The 25,298-nt window shown below is 40.6% G+C and overlaps 1 protein-coding gene across 1 annotated transcript; it reads left to right on the forward strand.

Annotated features, from left to right (window-relative positions):
• Positions 1-2,816: 2,816 nt before the first annotated feature.
• On the forward strand, positions 2,817-24,587 carry LOC113405304 (hydroxysteroid dehydrogenase-like protein 2; the record flags this gene model as incomplete). Its single annotated transcript, XM_026646366.2, has 9 exons — positions 2,817-3,051; positions 5,038-5,136; positions 5,330-5,444; positions 9,327-9,430; positions 10,491-10,589; positions 18,847-19,041; positions 19,573-19,644; positions 23,871-24,104; positions 24,436-24,587. Coding segments are annotated over 9 exons (1,290 nt in total), but the record flags the coding sequence as incomplete, so codon positions are not given.
• Positions 24,588-25,298: the final 711 nt, after the last annotated feature.

Below are 25,298 nucleotides of genomic sequence, written 5' to 3' on the forward strand. Positions count from 1 at the left end.
ACTTTCAATTTTTTTTGCTCAGTTTCTGACCCTTTTTGATTCTCCCCCCTCCACTTTAAGCCTTGGGGACCCCTCCCCATGCCAACTTATGCCCCCGTCCCCCCGCACTCGTGTCTCTAGCTGTGAGCGAGGGTGCGCATGTCCATTGTGTATGCTGCAATCATCTCCCTTATGGTGTATTTTGTACTTCCTGGACTCAGGTTTGTGGGTGCCATATTCGTGCATTCTGGACAAAGCAACCAGTTACGTAAAATATTCTTGAGGGTTTTACTTTTTTTTTTTTAGTAGCGTTAATGTAACTGAGTTCCTTATTTCTCATAGTAGTTTACCCGATTATTATTCACATAGCGGTGTGAGTGTACTAAGTAACTGCCCCAAAGGACTTGCAATATATAGACTCCCTCGTGCACAATTGGACAGAATAGTAGTGCAGAGTGGGCTAGCTGGGTTTAATTGATTCATTATTAATCATATTTATTACTGTATTGCCTAAGGACCAACCACGAATGGGATCCTGTTATGCCAGGCACTGTAAATATAAAGTAGTTGACAGTCCCTGCCTTGAAGACTTTACAATCTAAATAGATGTGAAAGATGGAGGGAAGGAGAAAGGGGTATAACATACAAGTAAGTGTCTGGTTAACCCCAAAAAGGCTTATTGAAAAAGAAGAGAAGTATGTGAGCGTTCACTGATAGTGATGCTCCCCTTACCCCCACGAGTTTTCAAGGCCATGCTCCAAAGTCTGGGAAAGCTAGAGCTCTTCAAAGAAAAGGTTGCCAGAATTGTTTTAATACGAGCAAAACATTGCACTTTTCCATAGTCTTGTTTTCAGAAACTGCTAAACCATTTTGTCTGAAATTTTCCAAAAAGCAGCCTGAGGTAGAAACCTAGCATGGACATTTTTTGCCCAAACAGTTAAAGTTCGGCAAAGATGTAAGCAACTGAAAACAAGATGTTATAATGGGATGTGTCAGGTATCCTTAATAATGGGCAGTGCTAACAGCCCCACATATAACCTTTATATAATAAAAATGTATCCTATATTTTCTATATTATAGATCTAAAAGGATCATTTTTCCCTTTTCCATAATAGCCATTTCCCCCTTAATAGGTTGGTTTTCTTTGTGTAGAACAAACCAAATTACAAAACTATGTTATAACATCCATGTTGTAACTGGGATCCTGATTTTGTAACTGCAGATGGGATCAAAGGGAGCTGCCAGGAGAGAAGTTTCAGCAGGGCAAAGGGCGCGAGGGCGTTGGTGGGAGGAATTGAATGCAGAGATATGGGCAATGAGAGAGCTATGGAGAGTTTTGTATGACTTGCTGAGCAATATATTTAAGACTAGAAGATTTTGCAATGAAAATGATTAATCCAAATTATTTAGTGTAGCTCTACTCTAAAACGTGGATCAGAAGATATAAACACATGAAGTTGAATTTAGGGACAACTACTGCTTTTTCCTTTTATTGGCTGTGCTGGCTCTGTGGAGCCAAGAGGAAGTGAATTTTGAGTCTTTTTGTTCCTCTTTATTATCAACAGTGTTGGTTAGTAAATTTCAGTTAGTTACACCAACCCCCTCACAAGAATCTAGTCAAGTAACTTTTGAGCTTTATTTGGGTTCTCTTGATCTTATAGCTGTAAGTTCACCAATTGACCTCAATTCTGCAGTGGAATTTGCTAGACCAGGGCTCTGTTGACTTCAGTGGAACTCTGCAGGGCATATTTGTGCTAGTGGATCTAGTTGCTGGAACAGGTGACTGGGTCCCAACCTTGCCCTTTCAAGGCCAGAGAATTTTCTCTTTTGAGTGCATTGGGAATAGGAGCATGCTCAGAGTTTGCAGAGAGCTAGCTGAGACCCAGAGAAAAGTTATGAATAAAGACTGGCCCAGATTTTCAACAGTATGTATGCTGAAGTGCATGTGTGCACAGCAGTGTGTGTGTGTGTGTGTGTAAATTGGGGTTGCTTTTGCGTGGATTTGTGCACATTTGAAAATTTAGATCTTTGTTTTTTCACAAAATAATTGACAGTTCCAGATTTTATGCAGAACAACAAAATACACTTCCCATTATTTAGAAAACCTATCACTTAAGAGAAAGAATTGTCAAATACTTTTTTAAAATACTTTTTTTAAATTCAGTAATACTTTGTGCTTATATACCAAATTTTGACCTCAGGCTGTAATATGTTTACAAAGATAAGCTAGTTTTCTTGCACTCATTTTAAAGCTAGTTTAAACCAAGGTACAGGGAGAGTATAAAGGCTATAATTTTTAAACTTGACATCAATAGGAGCTCACCACCTCTGAAAATCAGAACACTTATTTTTGGCTCCTATACCTCCCTGCAGCCCCTGGCATAGTATGTTAGTGTCGTGATTATGAACTGAAACATCAGATCACGTTTAAGTTAGAACCCTGCTATTTTGTGTTTAGAATTCTGTAATTTATAACGCACTTAGCAAGCTGTGTAAGTGGATTATGCTATGCAGAGGATGTTTGAGATATTGTTGAGATTACACTTCAGACACTGCACTCTTACTCTATTATCAGACTGCAGAACTTATAAAAGCTATTGTTTGAAATGGTGTATTGAGTATTCTTGCAAAACAGAGAGGATCCATTTGTGTGGCCCAAGTGGTCTTTTTGGCCCTATCATCTATAAACATATTAAGTTATTCACCTGCACTGACTTTGTCATATAATGTTGTACTGCAGCTTAATAAGTTTCTGGTATACCTACATTAATACTTATATATAAGAAATAGTCACAGGTTTTAGCACTAATTGTAATTATTTTTGCCCTTAAAGATAACTTAGAAGTCACTTAATTTATTGTTTTCACACTGGAATAAATGAACCCTTGTCGTCGTCCCCGGTTTCTAGGAAATTAGCAGGATGTACTCTCTTCATCACGGGTGCAAGCCGGGGCATTGGCAAAGCAATTGCTTTGAAGGCTGCAAAGGACGGTGCAAACATTGTGATAGCTGCTAAGACAGGCGAGCCTCATCGCACTCTCCCAGGAACGATCTACACTGCTGCAGAAGAGAGTAAGTTTTAAAGAGAGAGGACAGTCTTGTTAAGGTGTTTGACTGGGACTCTGGAGACCCAAGTTCATTTCCTGGCTCTGCCACAGACTGTGTGACCTTGGGCAAATCACTTAGTCTCTCTCAGCCCCAGTTGCCCATATGTAAACTAGGGATAATACTTGCTCTGTCTCACAAGGGTGTTGTCAAGGTAAATGTATTAATGTGTGTTAGGTGTAAAGAGACTATGGTGATGGTGATTGTGTATCTGTGTAAAGTGTGTGTGCATGTGTATACATGATAGATATGTTGATAGAGAGCTTACAGTGTTGGCACATACTATTCATTATTTTAAAGTTTCTTTTCAGTGTTTATTAAATGGTATTCAAAGAATAAAGTGTGATGTGATATTCCAATTTTTAAAAAAACTTCCTAGAATTTGATTGTTGTAATGAAACAATAGTTGGTTAGATATAACTTGAGTTTCTTTAATTCTACATTTTTTACAATTAAAAATATCCATTGAACCATTAATTTAACATGTACCTCACCTAACAAACACGTTAAAAGTATTTTATTTTAAAGAAAAAGTGCCACTACAATTGTTTCCTTACTTTAAGCCAAGCTACTATTTGTTGTCAAAATAACACGTGCAAATTTACAGCTTTAGAACAGTCAACCCAGGTGCACCCCTATGCCTACGCACATACGTTTGTAGGATCTAGCCCTAAAACAGTATTTAGTTTGGTTATTCCTTTCAAGCATTCACAAAAGGAAGAGCATGAATTAAATTACTCCTGTACGTTTTTTAATAGTGGTATGCTGTAGTCTCCATAATTTATTTGGGGGAAGCAGTATGATAGAGCGAGCAGCAGCAATCTTTATTTAGGTTGCCTAGCATTTTTCATTATAAAAAAATTCTTCAGACCATTTTTAAGTGCTCTAGTACTTCTGTGGTTTGCAGCAGGTCTTCAACATTTGTCAGGGGAATAGTTCTGGTCAGGAGGTCAGGAGCCATGCAATTCCATGCAGGTTTGGTAGGCTTATGAGCCACCTCTCATCGGTTTTATTCACCGCTTCCTGCTCTTGACTTGTTACCAATCTTCCTCCTCCTCCCCCACCCCCTAACTTTGCACATGCGGTGCCCCATCATGCCTCTCACAAAACACATCTGGACAGGACACAGACAAAATAGATTCTCCGTCCATTCCCCCCGCCCCCTCAAAATACCCTTTGGCCTAGGGTGCACAAGGCTGGGAACAGAGACCTCCGCTCCCTAGGGCTTACTCTGTTCTTTAAATAAATAAATAAATCAGCTTGCTAGAGAAACACTTCCCTCTCATTTTTCCTGCCCCAAGGTGTAGAATTCCTCCCTCTATTACCACAAATTATCCTGGCATGAAGCTCAGGATGAGCACTGTTTACTCCTGGACTTGTGACTGGCCCCTTTCCAATCAGTTTAAGCAGTATGACGTTGGTTATTTTAAAACAAATATTTTATTTTTTTAAAGGTACGTTTGGAGCACTATAAATTTATAGTGATTGAAGAACAGGCCATACTTTAACTTTTAGCTTTTTCCCAATAACTTGAAGTATTCCCCCTCTCGCTGAGGAATGCATGGTTGCAGATTCCCCTTTACCTTTCATCGTCAAACAGTAGAAGATGTTGCTATATAGGAAAGTTAGTGTTCTCTTAAGAATGAATGTGTCTGTGTGTACTGACCTCTAATGCCACTGTGTGGGCTTGTGATCCTTTGCAGCTCTTAAATTTTCTGGTTTGCCACAGTTATTAACTCTCATTCCTGTGAGGTGCTGAACAGCTTTGACTCCCATTGAAGCCAGTGGAAGTTGATGGTGCTCAGTATCTGTAAAGATTGCATTGTATGTTTTTGAAGTCTGTTTGATAATCATTACCAACTCTCAGAGAATATTTTATCCCATGTTGGTTGCTCAGTGTAAGAGCAAGTTCAAAATGAAAAAAAAAAAAAATTTTTTTTCCCCACTGTACAGTTGAAGCTGCTGGAGGAAAGGCTTTACCATGCATCGTTAATGTGAGGGAAGAACAGCAAATCGCTGATGCAGTGGAGAAAGCTGTACAGAAATTTGGAGGTAAAATGAGTGATCGTGGAGGGTGTTCTGTGTGGGTTAATGAAAAGCCTTCTAAATTTTCAGTCAAAATAGTCAAAAGGTTAGCGTAAAAAAATTGAATAAACTTGAATAGTACACTTTGTTTTTTCCCTGCTTTTTGTTTTAAATGGTGGAGTTTAAAATATTAATGCAAAATGAATTATTTTAAAATCAGGAATAGACATTTTGGTGAACAATGCGAGTGCTATCTCCTTGACTGGCACCTTGGAAACGCCTACAAAGAAAGTGGATCTTATGATGAGTGCTAACACAAGAGGAACCTACCTTGCGTAAGTATTGTATGGGGGAAACTAAATTGTTTAAATACATCAGTAGATTTAATTACATTTTCAACCTCCTTAACAATATCACTTCACGCAATAACTTTTGTAGTTATCTTATTACGCTAACTTTTTAATTTGAGGTGAAAGTTTAAGGTACAAGGTGTGTGTGCGTGTACACACACGTACATACATGAATGAATAATTGGGAGATTCTGAATGAATGGCTGAAGATTAACTCTTGCAACTCTGTTATGGGTTGAAAGACTAAAGGATGTGCCATGTGTCATTGGAAAGGTTTTCCCCTAGGTTTGCAGCAAGATCTAGGGCCCAGATCTACAAAGATATTTAGGCCCCTAATGTACTTTGAAAGCAATGGAAGTAAGGAGCATAAATACCTTTGTGGATCTGGTCCTTAATGTCTGATCTTGAATGCTGGTGACCGGTGACTTTGTGACACAAAACTATTCAGGCTCTCCATACAGGAAACAAACAGCTAAGTTAATGCAGTTCTGGCAAATGAACTTCAGATCGTAAGACCCAGGTTTTGCTAAAACTTTCCTGCTCTCTTGTTGTAAATGAAATTATAAATGTTAACTCACTTTGTATCTTTTTGTGATGGGTGTATCTTAATTGTAAATTGCCTTCTTACAAGTGTTCCTTTTCAGCCCTATGAAGGAAAAAAACGCCTGTCAGGTGATTTACAGTAAACAAATCAGAATCATTAAGAAGGAAATCCATTTTCAGTGAAAGAAAATGTAGTCTACAATTCCATCATAACAATATTGGTTTCATTACTTCATCAAAGATCACTGAGAGTTGACTCCACAATTGTATGGCTCTTTTTATATTTTGTTCATCTTTCCAAATTAGTAATACACTAAAATGAAATCTTATATTTTCTAGACACTTAGTGTATCTTTTTTTTTTAAATTGTTCAGAGTTAAAATGGAAATCTTAATTTTGAGGCTTTCATTCAATTAGTGCTTGTGATCAAGGAGCTCTTTGATCTTTTGAATTCTATTCTTAGAGCGACATCTGTAGTGCTACATTATAAAGATGAATTTGTTTTTAAAATCATATTGTCTGAGTAATGAACCTAACATAGTGAAAAGGAATTGCATATTTATTTGAAATTATTCTGATCTTTTAAAAATAGTATAAAAACTGTGGGGGTGGGGATGGAGAAGGGGGTTGCTATAAAAGTAGTTTAAAAATGATAAACAACAAAAACACTTTTCTGTTTCTTATACTATATGTTGTGTTAAAGAAGCTGTACTTAAAGGAGGTGGTTTTTGGTTTTGTTTTTTCCTAACATAGTCCTGGAACGTTTTACTTAACTATGGGTAAAGTGCCATTTTCATTAGGGAAAATCATCTTTTAGAATAACAGGCAGGAAAACATTTCAAGAAAATATTGAAAAGCACCCTATGGATGTCTGTTGCTACATTTCTGAATAAGTACTCTCTTCTCATTTTCAATATTACAGTATTATCTTTCTCAATAATGGCAACCACATTCCCTCGGTGGTGACATTAACTCTGATTAATATCTGTAAGGAGTGCTGATATTGCTATTATTTTTTACAGGGATAGCTATCTCTCCTTTGATTGCTACAGTGCATTACAAGGGGAAAATAGCTTTAGTTTTGTGTTGTTACACATTGAAAAATATGAAAGATAAATGACACCCAAAGAAAAAAAAAATATACCAGGTGTTGTCAGTTGGTGAGCGTGTATGCTCTCTCCGTAATGCTGTCCCAGCCATGCACAGATAGTTGGTTCAGCAGACCTCAATAGTACTATCCAGCAAGAAAGATCACAGGCATGGTTCAGTGACAAAGGCACTCAGCCAGGTTTATTGCCCTCAAGGCAAAGTACTGGTGCCCTGGCTCTGTGGTTACAGGTATACTAACACACAAGTGCCCAGTGGCAAGGAACAGCTCAATCAGCAGGAGGAATTGCTGCTGTCCTCTCAGCCTCACAAATGGTTAAGGTGATGTATCCCGACATTTTTAGACTGAGACGAACAACTTACATACCACCTTACATGTTTCATGACATTTGCTTGTTACCTCCCCTAGTATCTTGCCCCAGGCGTTTCTGCTGTCAACCCTCTTATCTGCTGTTAGGTCAGGATGTACCTGGGCTAATCTTTTGGAGGGTGTTCACACACATACCCAGTATCTGTTGCTTCTTAGGAGTGCCTGTGTCCTAACAACACTAGCAATACCTTTGCCGAGGTCATGTATCAGACAGTAAACTTGTAAGCATCAGCTTTAATACATGGCCTGACTTTGGTTCATGACATGGCCTAACTTTGATGACGATGGTTCAGGCCTCAGATCTTACACCAGGCCCACTGCTCCAGGCTCTCTCTGTCTCCTACACCAGGGAATGGTCTTTGTTACTACCACTGTAACTATCAGTTCAGAAGACCTAAGGCATAACCTATCCACGCACTTCATCCCCTTTTTTCTTCTTCCCTTGCTGCTTATGTAGCCATGTTCTATTAATAAATGTGTGAAAAGTCTATTCTTTAATGATTTGTGGTAAATTCCACATGCAGGATATTGCATTTATTAAGATTAGTAGCATGGTTGTGTGTGGTATTTAAATTTTTTGTTTTATACATATTCTTATCAACATGTTCTTGGTTCATACACTTGCAGAAAATTAAACATACATTAATTTGAGTTATACAGTGTCAAAAAAATTGCATTGAAAGGTACGCTCCATCTCAACCAAAACCATCCTTGCCCAACCCTCCCACTGAGAAATATAATGGAGTGCACAGCTGTGCCTTACAAAGTGCCCAGAAGGTGAATAGACTTGGGCTTGTTGGACCAAAAGAAGAAGCAGATTTCATAGTCATGGCTGTAGCCTGTGGAATTCAATGCAAATGTTGTTTCTCTTCAGATGAGAAGTAATTTAATGTCTGATAACAAAAATTAAACATTTTGTTTAAATATTTGAGTTCTCGTTGACTATGAAACAATTAGACTGGAAATTTGTTTAATCCTACTTACTATTTTAATACTTTATTGTGGCATAACTTAGAGATCTTAACCAGGTTCAGGCCCCATTGTGCTGTGCACTGTTCAGACTTACAGTAAATGACAGTCTACTCCCAAAGAGCTGACAGTCTGAAGCCGCACCCCTGCAATTGACTGCACATAACTGCATGTAGTCAGTTGTGGGATTGGGGTCTAAAAGCTTACATCAGTTTCTCGCTACTAACTATCGTAAATTACATCACTTTCCAGCAGATATCCATTTGCAGCACTAGGTTTAGAAATGGCAATTGTATTGACCAGCTTTTATAAAATACAGTTTGTGTCTTATTGTCACAGGTGCCGTGTACACTGTAAAGTCTTTGGACATTTGAACTGAATAAAATGGGATTTTCCCTATAGTATGTTTTTGTGAAAGGGAAAATACTTAAAGGATGACATGCATGGCTAATGTGGAAGAAAAACCTCTCTGCTTAATACATTGGAGAAATGGTTTAACAGTCTGAAAAAGTCTAGCTAAAAGTGTCACAATTAGAGCTGCTGAGCACTTCTGAAAATCTGCCTCCATTTGTGGGTTTTAAGTTGTTGTGGAAAATCTGGCCCAGTGTGAATGCATAAATATTAGGAAGGACTTTTCATTTAGATAAGATGACATTATTATATTGGTTCTCTGTTTAGAATAAGCAGAATATTGATATGAGGGCAGGTGCAAAGTAATGAGATTGGAGGAGATTATTTTGAGATCTTTTATTTTAAAAGGTGCTGTATGTCCACCGGCATCTTTAAAACATAGTGGCTTTGCCAAAATTATAAAATTTTTGTTTAAAAGAGATGCACCTGACAACTACTAACATGTCTAATTTTTGTTTCATTTTCAGGTCTAAAATATGCCTTCCTTACTTAAGAAAGAGTAACATTGCTCATATCCTTAACATTAGCCCACCAATTAACCTGAATCCCATATGGTTCAAAAATCATTGTGGTAGGTGGTGTTATATTTACTTATTTTTAAAATGTTTTTAAAGTGAATGAGTAATTATGAAAGGCACAAGAGTGACAGGCCTGGATACTGAAGCCCTTACTTTACCACAGCCTATACTGTACCTATTGTTGCTGGGGAAGACTAGATGACATGCCTCGTGACTGTTTCAGGGGTGAGAGGGTAATTCGGTCTCCATGGCCCTGTCAGTCCTTTCCCATATAAGGAATACTATTGACATAATTCCATGAAACACCATGGTAGACTACAATAGTTGTCTTCATCATTTCCTTACCTGAAAAATCAGACAGAATTACCCCCGATTTGTCATTCTTTTATAAGAATAATGAAATACAATTTTCTAGTCAGGTGAGCCAGAAGCAGGTCAGACCCTATGTGTACGGAACAGCTTGATGACAATTCTGCTGTCTCTGTGCTCTTCAAAGTGTTTTGTGCCAAAGGATGGTAAAAACTTAATTTTTCAAACCTACAGTGAAACTAGATCACCTTCTTTGTTAAAAGTTTTTGTAGTTGCCATTTTAGTGCAGTTGAAACAATAATAAATGGCAATCTAAAGAAGTTAATCTTGACAGAACAAGGAGCAATGGTCTCAGGTTGCAGTGGGGGAGGTCTAGGTTGGATATTAGGAAACACTATTTCACTGGGAGGGTGGTGAAGCACTGGAATGGGTTACCTCCGGAGGTGGCGGAATCTCCATCCTTAGAGGTTTTTAAGGCCTGGCTTGACAAAGCCCTGGCTGGGATGGTTTAGTTGGTGTTGGTCCTACTTTGAGCAGGGCGTTGGACTAGATGACCTCCTGAGGTCTCTTCCAACCCTAATCTTCTATGATTCTATGTTCAAAACATTTAGTTAATAAAATTTCAATGCAGACCCATTCTCCTCCCAGTTCTTACTTTATGCAGATTGTTCCACTCTAAGGAACTTCTTTTTAATAATAAATTACACTACATCAAGGAGTAAAGAATTAGATCAGTGAATCTTAAAATTTCATCACAGACATTATATTTTTACCTTACTAAATAAAATTCTTACTTTGTCTTAGCTTATACCATTTCTAAATATGGCATGTCCATGTGTGTGCTGGGGATGGCAGAAGAATTTAGAGGAGAAGTTGCAGTCAATGCTTTATGGCCTCAAACAGGTGACTTGTTTTAAGATACTATAATGTTCTCTTTGATGTTGTTAGTTGCATTTCTTCTCTGCTCAACCTTCGATCTTGCAGACTTCATGTATTTCACTTTGAATAGGCTTTTTTAAGATTGTTCAGAGCAGGTATTTGAAAATGAGCTCACTGTCCTGAGGGGTTTTTTGTTTTTCATTGCTCATATTCGGTGTTTTTCCTACAAAATACTGGTGTCTGGTAGATGAACCACTCTTCCATAGTTCTCAGTTGTTAGGCCACTGTGACTTTAATCAAATGGCTGGCCACATGCACTGCAAATACACCTCTACCCCGATATAACGCTGTCCTCGGGACCCAAAAAAAATCTTACTGCATTATAGGTGAAACCGCGTTATATCGAACTTGCTTTGATCTGCCGGAGTGTGCAGCCCCACCCCCCCGGAGCGCTGCTTTACCGTGTTCTATCCAAATTCATGTTATATCGGGTCGCGTTATATCGGGGTAGAGGTGTAGTGAGTGGCTGCTTGCTAGCAGCTTATTTATGCCTTACATTTGTCTGAAGCAACCTGTGGAGTGGTTGGCTCACTGACCCACTTTAAAAAAAAAATTTTTTTTAAAGGTTTTGTTTGCCCATTGGTTTTCTTAAGTTCATTTACTCTGTTCCCTTTTTAATGTGCACAGGACTCTAATGTAAACAGCATCACAAAAGGATTATCATTTGTTATGTTATCTTTTTAATATATGCTGTGCCTCTGAGGAGATATTTGACAAGAAGCAAGTTCTGATAGTGTTTGGAATGCCTGACTACTTTGTCCTGCCTCAGTGCAGAGGGCTGGGCTTGATGACTTCTTGAGATCCCTTCCAGTCCCACGTTTTTATAATTCTATGATATTTAAATACTTATCAGATCCCTCTCAGCCTTCTCTTCTCTAGAATAAATGTGCCCAGTTATTTCAATTTTTCCTTTTAGGTTTTATGTTTTCTAAACCTCTTATTTTTGTTGCTTTCCTCTGGACTCTCTCTAGTTTGTTCACATCTTTCTTATAGTATGGTGTCCAAAACTGGACACAGTACTACCACTCAGGCCCCACCGGTGCTGAGTAGGGTGGGACAATTATCTCCCATGTCCTACATGCAACACTCCTGTTACTACATCCCAGAATATTAGCCTTTTTTGCAGCTGCATCATGTTGTTCACTCATATTCAATTTGTGATCCACTATAATCCCCAGATCCTTTTCAGTGGTACTGTCACCTAGTCAGTTATTCCCCATTCTGTAGGTGTGCATTTGATTTCTCCCCCCCCCCCCATTCTAAGTGAAGTGCTGTGCACATTGTTGAATTTCATCTTGTTGGTTTCAGACCAATTCTCCAATTTGTCAAGGTTATTTTGAATTCTAATCCTGCCCTCCAAAGTGCTCATAAAAAGTCGTTATAAAGAGGACTACGATCAATTGGTCTCCATGTCCACTGAAGTTGGGACAAGAAGTGATCGGCTTATTTTGCAGCAAGGGAGATTTAGGTTGGATGTTAGGAAAAGTAAGGTTAGTTAAGCACTGGAACACAGGGTTTGTGGAATCCCCATCACTGGAAGCTTTTAAGAACAGGTTAGAAAAACACCTGTCAGGGATGGTCTAGATCAGGGGCAGGCAAACTTTTTGGCCTGAGGGCCACATCGGGTTTCCAAAATTGTATGGAGGGTCGGTTAGCGGAGGCTGTGCCTCCCCAAACAGCCAGGTGTGGCGCAGCCCCATCCAACCCCTCCTGCTTCTCACCCCCGATGACCCCCCCGGGACTCCTGCCCCATCCAACCCCCCCCGTCCCCTGACAGACACCAGAACCCCGGCCCCTGACTGCCCCCCGCCACCCCATCCAACCCCTCCTCTCATTCCTAACTGCCCCCCAGGATCCCTGCCCCATCCAAGCACCCCTTCTCCCTGACTGCCCCCTGCTGCCCCATCCAACCCCCCCCTCTTCCTGATTGCCCTCCCAGGACCCCTGCCCCCATTCAACCCCCCTGTTCCCCACCGTCTGAGCTCCCCAACCCCTATCCACACCCCCGCGCCCTGACCACCACCCCAAACTCCCCTGCCCTCTATCCAACCCCCCCGCTCCCTGACCGCACTGCACCGGTGGCTGGCGGCGCTACAGCTGCGCCGCCCAGAGCACCAGGACAGGCAGCCGCGCCGCCCGGCTGGAGCCAGCCACGCCACCGCGCAGCACAGAGCACTGGGTCAGGCCGGGCTCTACAGCTGCGCTGCCCCAGGAGCTCGCAGCCCAGAGCATTGCACCGGCGGCGGAGCGAGCTGAGGCTGCGGGGGAGGGGGAACATCAAGGAAGGGGCCGGGGGCTAGCCTCCTGGGGCAGGAGCTCAGGGGCCGGGCAGGAGGGTCCCACAGGCCAGATGTGGCCTATAATTTGCCCACCTCTGGTCTAGATATACTTGGTCCTTCCTCAGCGTGGCGTGACGGACTAGATGAGATTGTACTGGCACAACAACCTTGGTTTTAAAAAAAGTCACATATCTAATTGAAATAATTATACTAGTATAAAAAAAATATGTAGACCAGTCCTTAGTCTCTCACTTTGAAAAAAAACAATAATTGACCCAAGTAAGATTTTGAGAATCAAAGGTATGGGCTACATTATGCTTTATTCTAGTCTTTTTTCCTTTGCAAAAGTTAGGTATTTTCCTTCTCTTCCACCTGCACAATAAGTTACACTATCCCTGTAAAAACAGCCAGATCTACACTTTAGTGATTTAAAGCAAATGAATGTAGGAAGGTCCAAATGTGTTTAACATTTGTTCTCATTAGACATAAATAGCAGCTCTAGACAGACTAAAGTAATGAACTTAACTAAAAATCTCTTATGACTCCTTGAGCAGCAGAGTAAATCTGTCAAGTTTATGTTTTAAAGATTTTGATTTTTTTGGATGTTTGTTAATTGTTTAAGTGTTCAGTTTGTAATGCTTTGACTGGGGGTAACCAGATTCAAAGTTGCAGGGAACAGCTTGGAAAAATAGAACATAACTCTTCTCAGTATTTTATCTTCTAAGGCTTACCCTCCCTGCAGGTAGGCCAATATGGCTTAAATGTCTTTTTAATTTAGGATGTATTATAAGTGTGACGGTGCGAGACTCATGGCCACGGCACCTCCTGCTGGTCATCTCAGGGAATTAGCTCTCCAGCCTCCAGAGTGCCCTCTGCAGGCCGGTGTCCCGCTGACACTTGGCCCCCCCCGTCTCTCCCGGGACTCAGGTGCCCCATTATCTGGGGTGCTGCCCCCTGGCAGTAACCCCTTTCTCTCAGGGTCTCCCCTCCCCAGGGAACCCCCACCCCCTATCCCCACCTCACCTCAGTCATAGGCTACTGCCAGTCACCAACTCGCCCCCGCGACCTGGGGCAGACTGCAGTGTCAGCCACTCATCATAGGCAAGGTTGGGTCTGGACCTGCTGCCTCTCTCTGCAACCCAGTGCCTCTATGGGGCCTTGGACAAGGCCCTGCAGCCTGGGGAGTTGCCAGCCTGGAGCTCCCCACCCCCTCTGGCCTTTCCTCAGCCCTGCCTCACTCTAGGCACCCTGAGCTTCCCAGCAGCTAGGCCCTTCTCTCTCCGAAGGCAGAGAGAGACTGACTGCTCCCAGGCCACTGCCCTCTTATAAGGGCCAGCTGCGGCCCAATTGGGGCGTGTCCCAGCTGTGGCTACTTCCCCAATCAGCCCAGGTTTCCCCTACCCTAGCCCTCGCCAAGGGCTGTTTTAAGCCCTTCAGGGCAGGAGCGGGTGACCACCCCGCTACATAAGGTATAGCCACTTACAGATGTGATTTGAAAAAAGGAAGAGTGCTATACAGGATCATAGGGACAGCTTTCATATGCTGCTTATTTATACTCATTTGAGTATGAAGAGTACATGTATGCTTAGAATTCTACCATATTGGGCACATAAACTGAGTAATAAGGTTTGCACCTTTGCACCACTAATACATTTCAAAATTGTATTTTAATTGTACTGTTAAATGATTCAACTTATGTGCTTCAAAAGAAAGTGTGAAATAGTTCCCGCAAAACAAGGCACTTGTTGCTGTTGATTAAAATATCCAAAAAAAGAAATCAGATGTTTCTATCAATTACATCTTTGTGAATCTGTGTCTGAGAAGTAGCTGGAATTCTCTCCCTTCCTTTCCTTCCCTCCTTTGCTCCAAAAGCTTTATGGGCATTTTGATCTACTGCTATTAACATAAGTTAAACTATCAAACAAAGTTAAAAAACCGAATTAAATTCTGTATGTGAATTTAGTAACTTACAACAGGTGATGAATTGAAACTCTCCAAGACTGAAGTCCTTTATTTGAACAAAAGAACAGGTAGAACAGATGGCAAAAATGAAGGTTCTGCATGCTGCCTGCCAATATGCTTCAGCTCTGACCTGGGGAGTTCACCTCTAGCATTTGTCTGTACTAGGAGACCTGGTTATACACAGTTCATAATAGCTAAGTTAGCTGACATGGTGCTAACCACAACTTTCTGACGAGTATAGAAAAGGGCAAGTTAGGGTGAGCCACTTGTAGTTAAAACCCTCTGGGATCAGACATGATACTGACCACATCTGTGATCAGTTTCGACAAGAACATGAATTGTAGTCCACATCATGTCGGCTGACTTGTTAAGAATCATGTTCAACCAGGATAAAATTTCCTAATGTAGACAAGGTTTGGCGCTCAGTTCTTGATCTCCCTGCTCACACTATTGTTGCACTGCTATGGATTTTCCTGTGTGTGTCTGGGGTGTATACCACACATGTAGAAACAATGAATATCCTCAAACTATAGGGTCTGGAGTTCTTCTTTTGAGGCAGTGCAGCTTCTCCACCCCCACTTCCCCATTGAGATGCGTCTGCGCACTGCACCAATCCAGGAACTCTCTGGAAAGCTCTGATTCTTGGGTTTGGTTCAGATTGTGTCTCAAGTTGTAAAACATTTGAGGTGAGATTGTATAAGGAGACTGAGGATACAGCAACACAACCTGTGACCGCAAGCCTTTACATAATTGATTTTAATCTTGTTTTGCATTTGTACTTTTTAGTTCTTTTCCTAAAGAAAGGTTGATGCTCATTGGTTGGTACCATTAAAACATGTTGATTTGCAACTAAATGTACCATTTACACAAAATTTGGTGTTACTTCTTGCCAACCAGGAGCATACATTGTATTTATACATATTTATTTAAGCAATTATATAGTTTAACATCATTTATTCAGATTCCTAACTTTTCCATTTTTATTATGTTAGAAAATGGTGATTGACACATTTCTTATTTACTAGAGGATTAATCTTTTTACTCATGGTTTTGTGTGAAGCTCTACTTGGATGGAAAGTGAAATTCAATTAAAAATGCATCATGTAAGGTTTTTTTTTTTTTATTAGATTAAATAAAACTACCTTAAATCTCCTCGATACATAAGAGAAAAAAGTAGTTTTAATCAATTATGTCTTGCATTTTAAAGTGATTTTTTTAAAAAAGTATTATAAAGGTGGGTGGAGGGATGCACTAGTTTACCTCATGAGGTCCCTTCCAGCTCTACATTTCTGTGATTATTTGTAGTTAGCAAAGTAAACTGATTTTATAATTACCATAGCCATCAGGATTTTAGAACTAGTGGATCTCATCCACTCACACCAGTTTTTATTCATACATTGGAAGAGGAAAAAAGGCTTGCCTGCTTTTTCAACTCCAAGTTGGAGTCTTACATTTAAACGAACTAGTCAGTGAATTAAACTAGTTGAGTAAACTGAAATGAAGATATTCTCTCTGCACGTCAACAAACTCTGGGTCCAGATGCTTAGTCAGTAACTTCTACCAGCTCAGTAGTTTGATTTTTGTTAAAAAAAACTTTTTCAGAAAATGTGTACTGCTTGAATATTTTTCAATTTAAATTATTTTTATATAATAAGTAATATAGTAAGTTTAGGGCTTAACATAGGTTGCCAGAATTTCAAATTTAATTTTAAATATTTTTATTTTTAAAAAGAAAAATGTATTTATATCAAACCAGTTTTTTGACCATTCATCACTTTGTTTTTTTAAATCCACTCTGGATGGAACCTTCACTCCCTCTGAGTTCCAGTTCTGTTGTAAGAGATCTAAGTGTGGTGCATTCAGCAGGGAAATTGTCCAGTTCCAAAAGAGGAACTTTTAATTCTTGGAGTACTGAGGGAGAAGTCTTCATCCACCATTCTAGGGCCTGTGTTGCCTTCCCTGCTGCTGAATGAAGGATCAACTTCCTCCCTTATTCTGGCCTCAGCCCCTCTTGGCTCTGTAGGAGATTCAAGACAGAGATTATCCACTCTCGCCTGTCCTAGACTCTAACCTTCATTTAAATTGAGGAGAAGCCCATTTCCAAATACTTCATCACTGAGGATTGTGCCAAGGGTTTCCACAGTCTGCCTTGCTGCTATCTGGAATCGAGCCTGAGACTCGCTGTTTTTGAGGCCCTTGTTTCCCTACACCTCATACTAGGCGTTCCTTGGTTCTACTTTCAGTACTTCAGTACAAGCTCTCACCATTGGGGTTTCAAGCCCCACTTTGGCCTTCATGGGCTAACTTCAGTTTATCCTTATGGAAGCTCTCCACCATCTCCCACCATGGAGTCAGCAATCTAAGAGGTGCGGTGGGAGAGGAAATTGTTCTTTTGTCTCCCCACACCATACTCCAACTCCGATGAAATCGGCCTCTAAACCGATTCCAAAAGGGTGGTACAACTAACAGCACCTGTGCAATCACACACAACAGGAGCTCCCAGTTATGGCTATTATTATTAAAGGACTTCTTAGATTGGGCTAAGTAAACATGTTCAAACTTGATATTTTGTGTGTGGAAAGTTACTACTTTTAATTATATTTGAATATATATCACCGTATCTTTTTTTGTAAAAGCACTTGTATCTTACAAACTAAGTATTTAAAAATACCATTGGACATACTAGAAGCTCTCTCCATTTTGAGTGCGGCTCATCACAGGAGCCTTCAAAACCTGATGCACTGAAGAGCCAGTCTTCAAGCAACAACAACATTATAAATAAAAAATTTATTCGAATAAGTGCCCTCTGTGAGAGTCTGCACAGTAATTTATAAGGTAATTAAAAACTTCCTGTAAAATCAGATATTCTATATGCAGACCAAGCTTTATAGTAGCGAATATCTGTCTTCCCTAATTCACTTTAAGAGCATTAGAAATATAAGGCAAGGCTTTTAAAGTATCTGTAATTCAATATCTGCCTCCATGACCACAGTATCCTAAATTAAGAAAGAGGAATAATAGCTTAAAATCTTTTGAATGTACAAAAGGAGTCTCAAAATGTTTATCTTCAAAATACATGAAAAACAAAGATAACACATTTCACTCCCATTGAGATTCACTCCCAAAGTTTCTGGAGGAAAAGATACAGGGCCTTGAGCAGCAGATGGCGTCATTGTAAGGAGTCACAAAGCAAAATCACAAGAGGAACAAAAGAAGGAACTGGGAAATAGAAGTTAAAATTGTAATGGGGCAGTTCTGGAGGAGCAAGAAGTCTGAAATAAATATATGGTAACTAGGAAGAGTAGTAAGAAGAGCAAAGTGCAAACCTCTGTGAAGCATTCCCACTTACAATATTCTTCCCTTGAATAAAAAGCAGAAGACTAGCAGGAACAGACCCGCTAGAATAGATCAATAACCTAACCAAAAACTCGGTAGATCTGCATTTTATTCCTGGTTCTGCCACAGCCTTTCTGTGAGACCTTGGGCAAGCAATTGAGTCAACTCTCTGACTCAGTTCTCCATCTTTAAAATGAAGGTGCTACTTACCAATATCATAGAAGTTGTTGTGAAGCTAAATTTAGTAATGTTTGTGAGGTGCTCAAATACTGTAGTAGTGATCATCGTAGAAAAGACTATCAATAAATAGTGAGCTGTATGAGAATATGTTACAGTGTTCCTAGGGAAGAGATAGAAGTCTCATTGTTTAGGACATTTAAAACTAGGCTGGACAAAAACATTAGAAAAAAATACTGTACTAGAACAATCTTATATTGGTAAAGAGAGGGACTTGAAGGTCTCTTTTCCATCTCATTCTTTTAGTAATAACTTAGTGAGTTTTTTCAGTATGCTACAGTTCTGCTCTTTGCATGAAAATAAAACGATGTACTTTAAGTGTGTGTGTGCAGTAGGAGAAAGGAGAAGAACTTTAAAACATCAGTGCTGACCACCAAATTTTCTTTTCCCCCCCCTGAACTTTTTAGCTATACATACATCTGCTATGGATATGCTGGGAGGAGCTGGTGTGGAACAGCAATGCAGAAAAACTGATATCCTTGCAGATGCTGCATATTGCATTTTAACAAAACCAAAAAGTTTCACAGGAAACTTTGTTATTGATGAAAGTCTGCTGAGAGAAGAAGGAATTAAGAATTTTGATGTATATGCAGTTGCACCAGGTAAGAAAGGACATAATGTTAAGTAAGTTTATAATCTGTTCTTCTGCTAACGACCTGTGGATGTTCAGTCCCATGGTACCCTTTTGCATTCCCAGAAACAGTTGGCCCAATCTTCCAGAGCCTCCACCCGTGAAACTTCCACTAACTTAATATCAGTTAATGAAAGGAAAATGCTTCCATGTCACTGACTTATGCAACCTGTTATTCCTCAGCCTGTGATTTCTCTCCGTGCCCCCTTCCTCAGGCCCCTTCTGCTTTTTCTCTTCAATGAAAGATTTTTCTATTACGACTCCACAAGACTTCTAGTTCTGTTTTACACCCATTGGAGAACAGACCAAAATCTAAGTAAAATCTGTCTCTAAAACAAAATATTAGGTACCTGGCTTTTCCTTGCTACTGACTTTTGCTTTCCAGAAGCTGTACAATACCTATTTAGAAGCCTAGACTTTGTTTAATACTGATACAAAAATAGATTATTATTTTTGCTGTTTATCTTCACTTTACTCACAATTTTTATTTATTTTATTTTAGGTCATCCATTGCTACCAGACTTCTTTCTAGATGTAGATCCTGATACTGTAGCTATGAAAATGGAAGCACATGGTAAGAAATTAAGTACTTACATCAAATTCATTCACTAAACCTTATTTCCAATGATGAAGCTGAAACATAAAGGTTGTTAAATATATTTCCTTCCAAGAACTTGGTCTCATGTAAGATACTTGGGGGGAAAAATGATTTCTCTGTGTGTGCGTGCGTCCGTCCTTGACAGGACCTTCACTGTTTCTGATTCAGAGAATTTTGCCTTACTTTAAAAATTAAAAGCGGGAAGCACTCTTCATAGGTCTGAGTTTTTGGGGTGAATCAGGGACATCAATGCTTCCTGGAAAAAGAAATAAACAGTCAAAAGCATACTTCTCAGAAATCTTTTGTGATCTGCCTCACCTAATTGTATACCCTTCAATATAATAATTATAGCTAACTTCCACATTCACACAGATGTAAACGTCACCCTTGTTGGAACTGCAACCCTCTTTTTGGGAAATCTTGTACTCTCTTCAAAAACTGACATTTTCCTAGTTAACCAAAATAAAATCACCAAAATGGACCTACAGTTTCTGCAGCAATGTCAAGAAAGGGGCAGGGGCACAGTGCAGGAGGAAGAAAAGGTGAGAGAGATGACCTTCCTTTCCCTCAGAAATACCATTTGGGTTTGGGGAAGGTGCACTGGACTAGGCGCTCCGGAGATGATGAGTTCAAGTCTGACCTCGCTCCTGCGTGTCTCAATTCTATGGGTTTCACAGCCCTTTTAATTGAGTAAGACCTGAAGTATCATTTCCCTGCTCCTCATTTTACAGATGAGATGACTGAGTAGCTGAGAAGTTGCTTAAAAAGATCACCTCTGGCAGAGCTGGGAATAGAACCCAGCTCTCTATTCTAGCAGAACCAAGTCTCATCCACTTAAGTCACATTGCCTCTCAGAAACATTAGGCTAAATATATGTGCTTGTTTATACTGTCTGTAAAATGGGGTTTCTCCTATGTACCTACCTCTGTAAAGCAACGCAAAACATGCAGATGACTACTAGAGTCTATAAAGTATGATTACATGCTGTTCTGCAGGGTGGTCTTACGGTTAAGGCACTGGAGTGGGATCCAGGATAATTGTGTGGTTTGTTTTTTTGTTTTCCTTTCCCCCAGCTCTGCCACAGACATCTTAGATGATGATAGTCATTTAGCCACAGTTTTCAGAGGCAATATTATTTGTTAGTCTTTAGTTGGTTTTGTAACTTGAGTAATCTGAAAATGATTAAAATGTTGTATATGTGCTTTTAAAAAAAGCAAACTTTACATAAGAAAACAATGAGCAAGAACAAATCACTTCATAGAATATTCAGAACTATTTTATCACTCAGCTAACTTAATATAGAATTAATTTTCTAAAATATTTTAAAAAAACACTATGCAACCTAATACTCAGTGTAAATTACAAATAAAATCCACCTAGTTAAACACTTCTGTTGTGCTTAATGTATACGTATCTACTAATCAAAACTCTGACCATCAGTATGGTAGGAGGATGGATCAATTTACATCTTACAAGCCTTCTAGATAATTAACAGCTAAAACAGAACTGTGCATACACATACTTTATGCAAAATATGTTATTGTTTTGCCTGTGTTGCAATAATTGACCTTATTCGATACATACAGCAAGTTTGCAGATGACACTAAACTGGGAGGAGTGGTAGATATGCTGGAGGGTAGGGATAGTATACAGAGGGACCTTGACAAATTAGAGGATTGGGCCAAAAGAAATCTGATGAGGTTCAACAAGGACAAGTGCAGAGTCTTGCACTTAGGATGGAAGAATCCCATGCACTACCACAGAGTAGGGACCGAGTGGCTATGCATCAGTTCTGCAGAAGAGGACCTAGGGGTTACAGTGGACGAGAAGCTGCATATGAGTCAACAGTTTGGCCTTGTTTCCAAGAAAGCTAACGGCATTTTGGGCTGTATAAGTAGGAGCATTGCCAGCAGATCGAGGGACGTGATCATTCCCCTCTATTCGGCATTGGTGAGGCCTCATCTGGAGTACTGTGTCCAGTTTTGGGCCCCACATTACAAAAAGGATGTGGAAAAGTTGGAAAGAGTCCAGCGGAGGGCAACAAAAATGATTAGGGGGCTGGAGCACACGACTTATGAGGAGAGGCTGAGGGAACTGGGATTATTTAGTCTGCAGAAGAGAAGAATGAGGGGGGATTTGATAGCTGCTTTCAACTACCTGAAAGCGGGTTCCAAAGAGGATGGATCTAGACTGTTCTCAGTGGTACCAGATGATAGAACAAGGAGTAATGGTCTCAAGTTGGAGTGGGGGAGGTTTAGGTTGGATATAAGGAAAAACTTTTTCATTAGGAGGGTGGTGAAGCACTGGAATGGGTTACCTAGGGAAATGGTGGAATTTCCTTCCTTAGAGGTTTTTAAGGTCAGGCTTGACAAAGCCCTGGCTGGGATGATTTAGTGGGGGTTTGGTCCTGCTTTGAGCAGGGGGTTGGACTAGATGACCTTCTGAGGTCCCTTCCAACCCTGATATTCTATGGTTCTATGATACATAACCATTTAAAAGAAAGCATAGAGAATAATTTTAGTACTGTATAATGTTACACTCTTTACGTAGAGTTTGTTGTAAATAAATTGTGTAAAGGTCAGAGTTAAGATTTAATTCAATTTGTTACTGGGGGGGTTTTCTATGTGCATGTATGGGAGGCGAAATATGAACCATAGAATCATAGAAATGTAGGGCTGGCAGAGTCCTTGAGAGGTCATCTAGGCCAGTGATTCTCAACCTTTTTGGGCTCATTTGTAAATGTTTATGGTCCGTTGCAACCCAGCAAATAGTCTGGGGGTGGAGACCCTGGGGTGGTTTCATTTGGGTCCTGCCCTCCTCCCCCACCGAGGGGAGGGTTGGGTCCTGCCTGGCACTTACCCTACAGTGGCAGCTCCTGCAGCTCCTGTGCTGTGGGGCTGGCTGGGCTTGGCTCTGTGCTCCAGGCGTTGCAGCCTCCAATGTTGCAGTGCCGCTCAGGTTTGTCCCTGTCCTTGGATTGGACCAAATTTGTGTGAGTGGAGTTGTGACCTGGCTCATAGGGTTGCAGTGCCACTCTCTCAAATTTGGCCTACCCAGACTTCCGTCGTTATGATGGCTGGGCAAAACCTGAGTGGCGCTGGGACCCCAGAGCAGGGTTTCTCAGGACAAACTTTTTGGTGGCCTCAGACACTTTTTCCTAAAATACTTAATTAGCTTTAAGAAAAACAAATAAATATGCACATATACATGTCCAAATCATTGTAATTTATTGATTGCTAGCTAGTAAGTCTGTTGTGAAAAGTGATACTAACATACAAATATCACTTTTCACAGCAGACTTACTCAGCCCTGCCAAGCCTGGGGACAAATTAAGCCCTGGATGAGGGATTAGGGGAGGCAGGTGGGGCTAGAGCCTGAAGCCCCGCCACTGGAGCCTAGGGCCTGCCACTGTGCAGCTGGAGCCTGGGACTGGAACCCAAAGTCCTGCTGCCAGAGCATGCCAGCCCACCACCCCAGGACTGAAGCTCAAAGCCTGAGCCCCACAGCCCTTGGGAAGGTGGGGAACTCACCGGCTGCCTGCTCCTCCAGCATTGTGCCCCAGGTGTCTCCAGGGGGGGCAGGGCCCAACCTCTGCTGACAGCCCCAGCAACCAACACCAAGGTGGTGCATCCTGGAGCAACAGGGAGAGGGAGGGGCTGTTACTACACAGACAACCCAGGGTGCTGTGGCCACAAGAAAAGCCCCTGGTGGCCGCATTTGAGAAATGCTGCCCCAGAGTTTGCAGTGCCTAGAGCAGGGAGGTGAGCCCAGCCAGCCCTGTGGGACAGGAGCCGCCACACGACCCTTTGAAACATTCTGGCAGCTCAATTTTAGGTCCCGACCCATGAGTTGAGAAACCCTGATGTAGTCCATCCCATCCCCATCCATCCCCTGTTTTGAGGCAGGACCAGTATAGCTATGCCGTCCCTCAATGGAGTGTGGGTCATCACAGTATAAGCTTCAGTTCTCCATCCCCTTTCTTCTTAATATCCACGTTGACTAAAAATGCACTTTTCAGCCTTAATTCTAAATTAGCAAATTCTTTCTTTTGTTTGGCAGTTGATAAAATATATTTCCTCAGTCTTAAGATCTAGAATGCTGTTGATGTTTTAAAATGCAGTAGGTACTTTTAAACAGATTTTTCTAGCGCGATGGTGTAAAAAAGTATCTACTTCATTCAGTGGAAAAAACCCATCTTCTAGGTGCTTCTCCAGTGTTCAAAGAGGGGAAGAAAATAGAATCAGTCAAGCATGAAGGCCCCGATGGAGCCAAGCATGAAGGCCCCGATGGAGTCAAGCATGAAGGCCCCGATGGAGCGGAGTCTGCTGCGGTTAAGCCTTTGGGACCTGTTGCAGAAACATTTAAAATTATTAAGGGAGCAATCAGTGAAGATGTTGTAAGGTCTACCCAAGGTGTTTATCTGTTTGAACTATCTGGTAAGGAAGACTTTCTTCTATTAAATCTTCACCTACAAATTTACAGTGAAATACATTCAGCATTTGCACAGAGAAATACTTCATTCTTAGTTTGTCCAAAGGTACAGTGAGTGAAGAGGTTTTTTGTTTGACACCTTGAAGAATGTGGACACGTGACCTCTTACCTTCCATTCGTGAAACACTAAACCATTTAAATTACCATAACACTATTATAATTAATGTCTTATTACACAATTGACATCAAGAAAAGTTACCTCATAGATGGTCAGGAGTTAGGCACAAACCTTGTATTTGATGTGCTGTAAACTATTTCCATTGTTCTTGTTTGTAGGTGACGAAGGAGGGACTTGGTACATTGATCTTAAGAACAAAGCTGGGAGTGCAGGAATTGGAGAACCACCTGTGAAAGTAGATGTGGTTATGAACATGTCTAGTGGTGACTTTGTGAAAATGTTTTCAGGTAAGTAACAAAAGGTTTTACCACAGTTGAGCCAGTTTTATTAGTGTTTAGAATTATTCAAATGACTAATTGATAATTAGATATTTCTCTCGTTATATGTTCTCATAACCAGATGAATCTTAGGCTTTTGGTAGCGCTAGTGAAAAAATATTATTCCCTTGATCTCTCTCCATCTCTTCACTTGTTCTCGTCTGAGAATATAAAGCGTGGTGCTATCTTCACGTCACTGAAATCTTAACAGTTAGTTCAGACACTCTGACTTTCCTTCCCAACTTTTAAGATGTTTGAGAAAGGATTCAATAGGTCCACTGATCTTTCTACAGGGTCCCCTCCAGGCCCAAATCACCTCTCTAAAATTTTACACGCTTACAGTGTGCGGGTATAATGCATTGACAGAGTGCACAAAATTAGTTTTGTTCCAGTGCACTGATATCAAACGCACACTCCAGCGCTTGTTTATAAGTGGTATTCAGTGATTAAAAAGTAGTTTCTATTAAATGTTTGTAGTCTAAAACTAAACTTTAGCTAACGCTGAATAATTGAGATCAATTTTAACTACAGATCTTGGTAGCAAAATAAGTTAGTGCATTTGTCTCTCTGACCCCTGGAGACTTGAGTTCAAAATACTCAGTTCAAGTAAGACTGCTATTCTTAATCTAGTCCTTGTTTGGTCATATAACAAAGCCACAATATTCTGCTACACTCTGGCATTGTTAGCAGGCCCAGAATAGGGC

The sequence above is a fragment of the Terrapene carolina genome, unplaced genomic scaffold (genome assembly GCF_002925995.2).
Source record: "Terrapene carolina triunguis isolate 2854851 unplaced genomic scaffold, T_m_triunguis-2.0 Scaffold35022, whole genome shotgun sequence".
NCBI lineage: Eukaryota > Metazoa > Chordata > Testudines > Emydidae > Terrapene > Terrapene triunguis.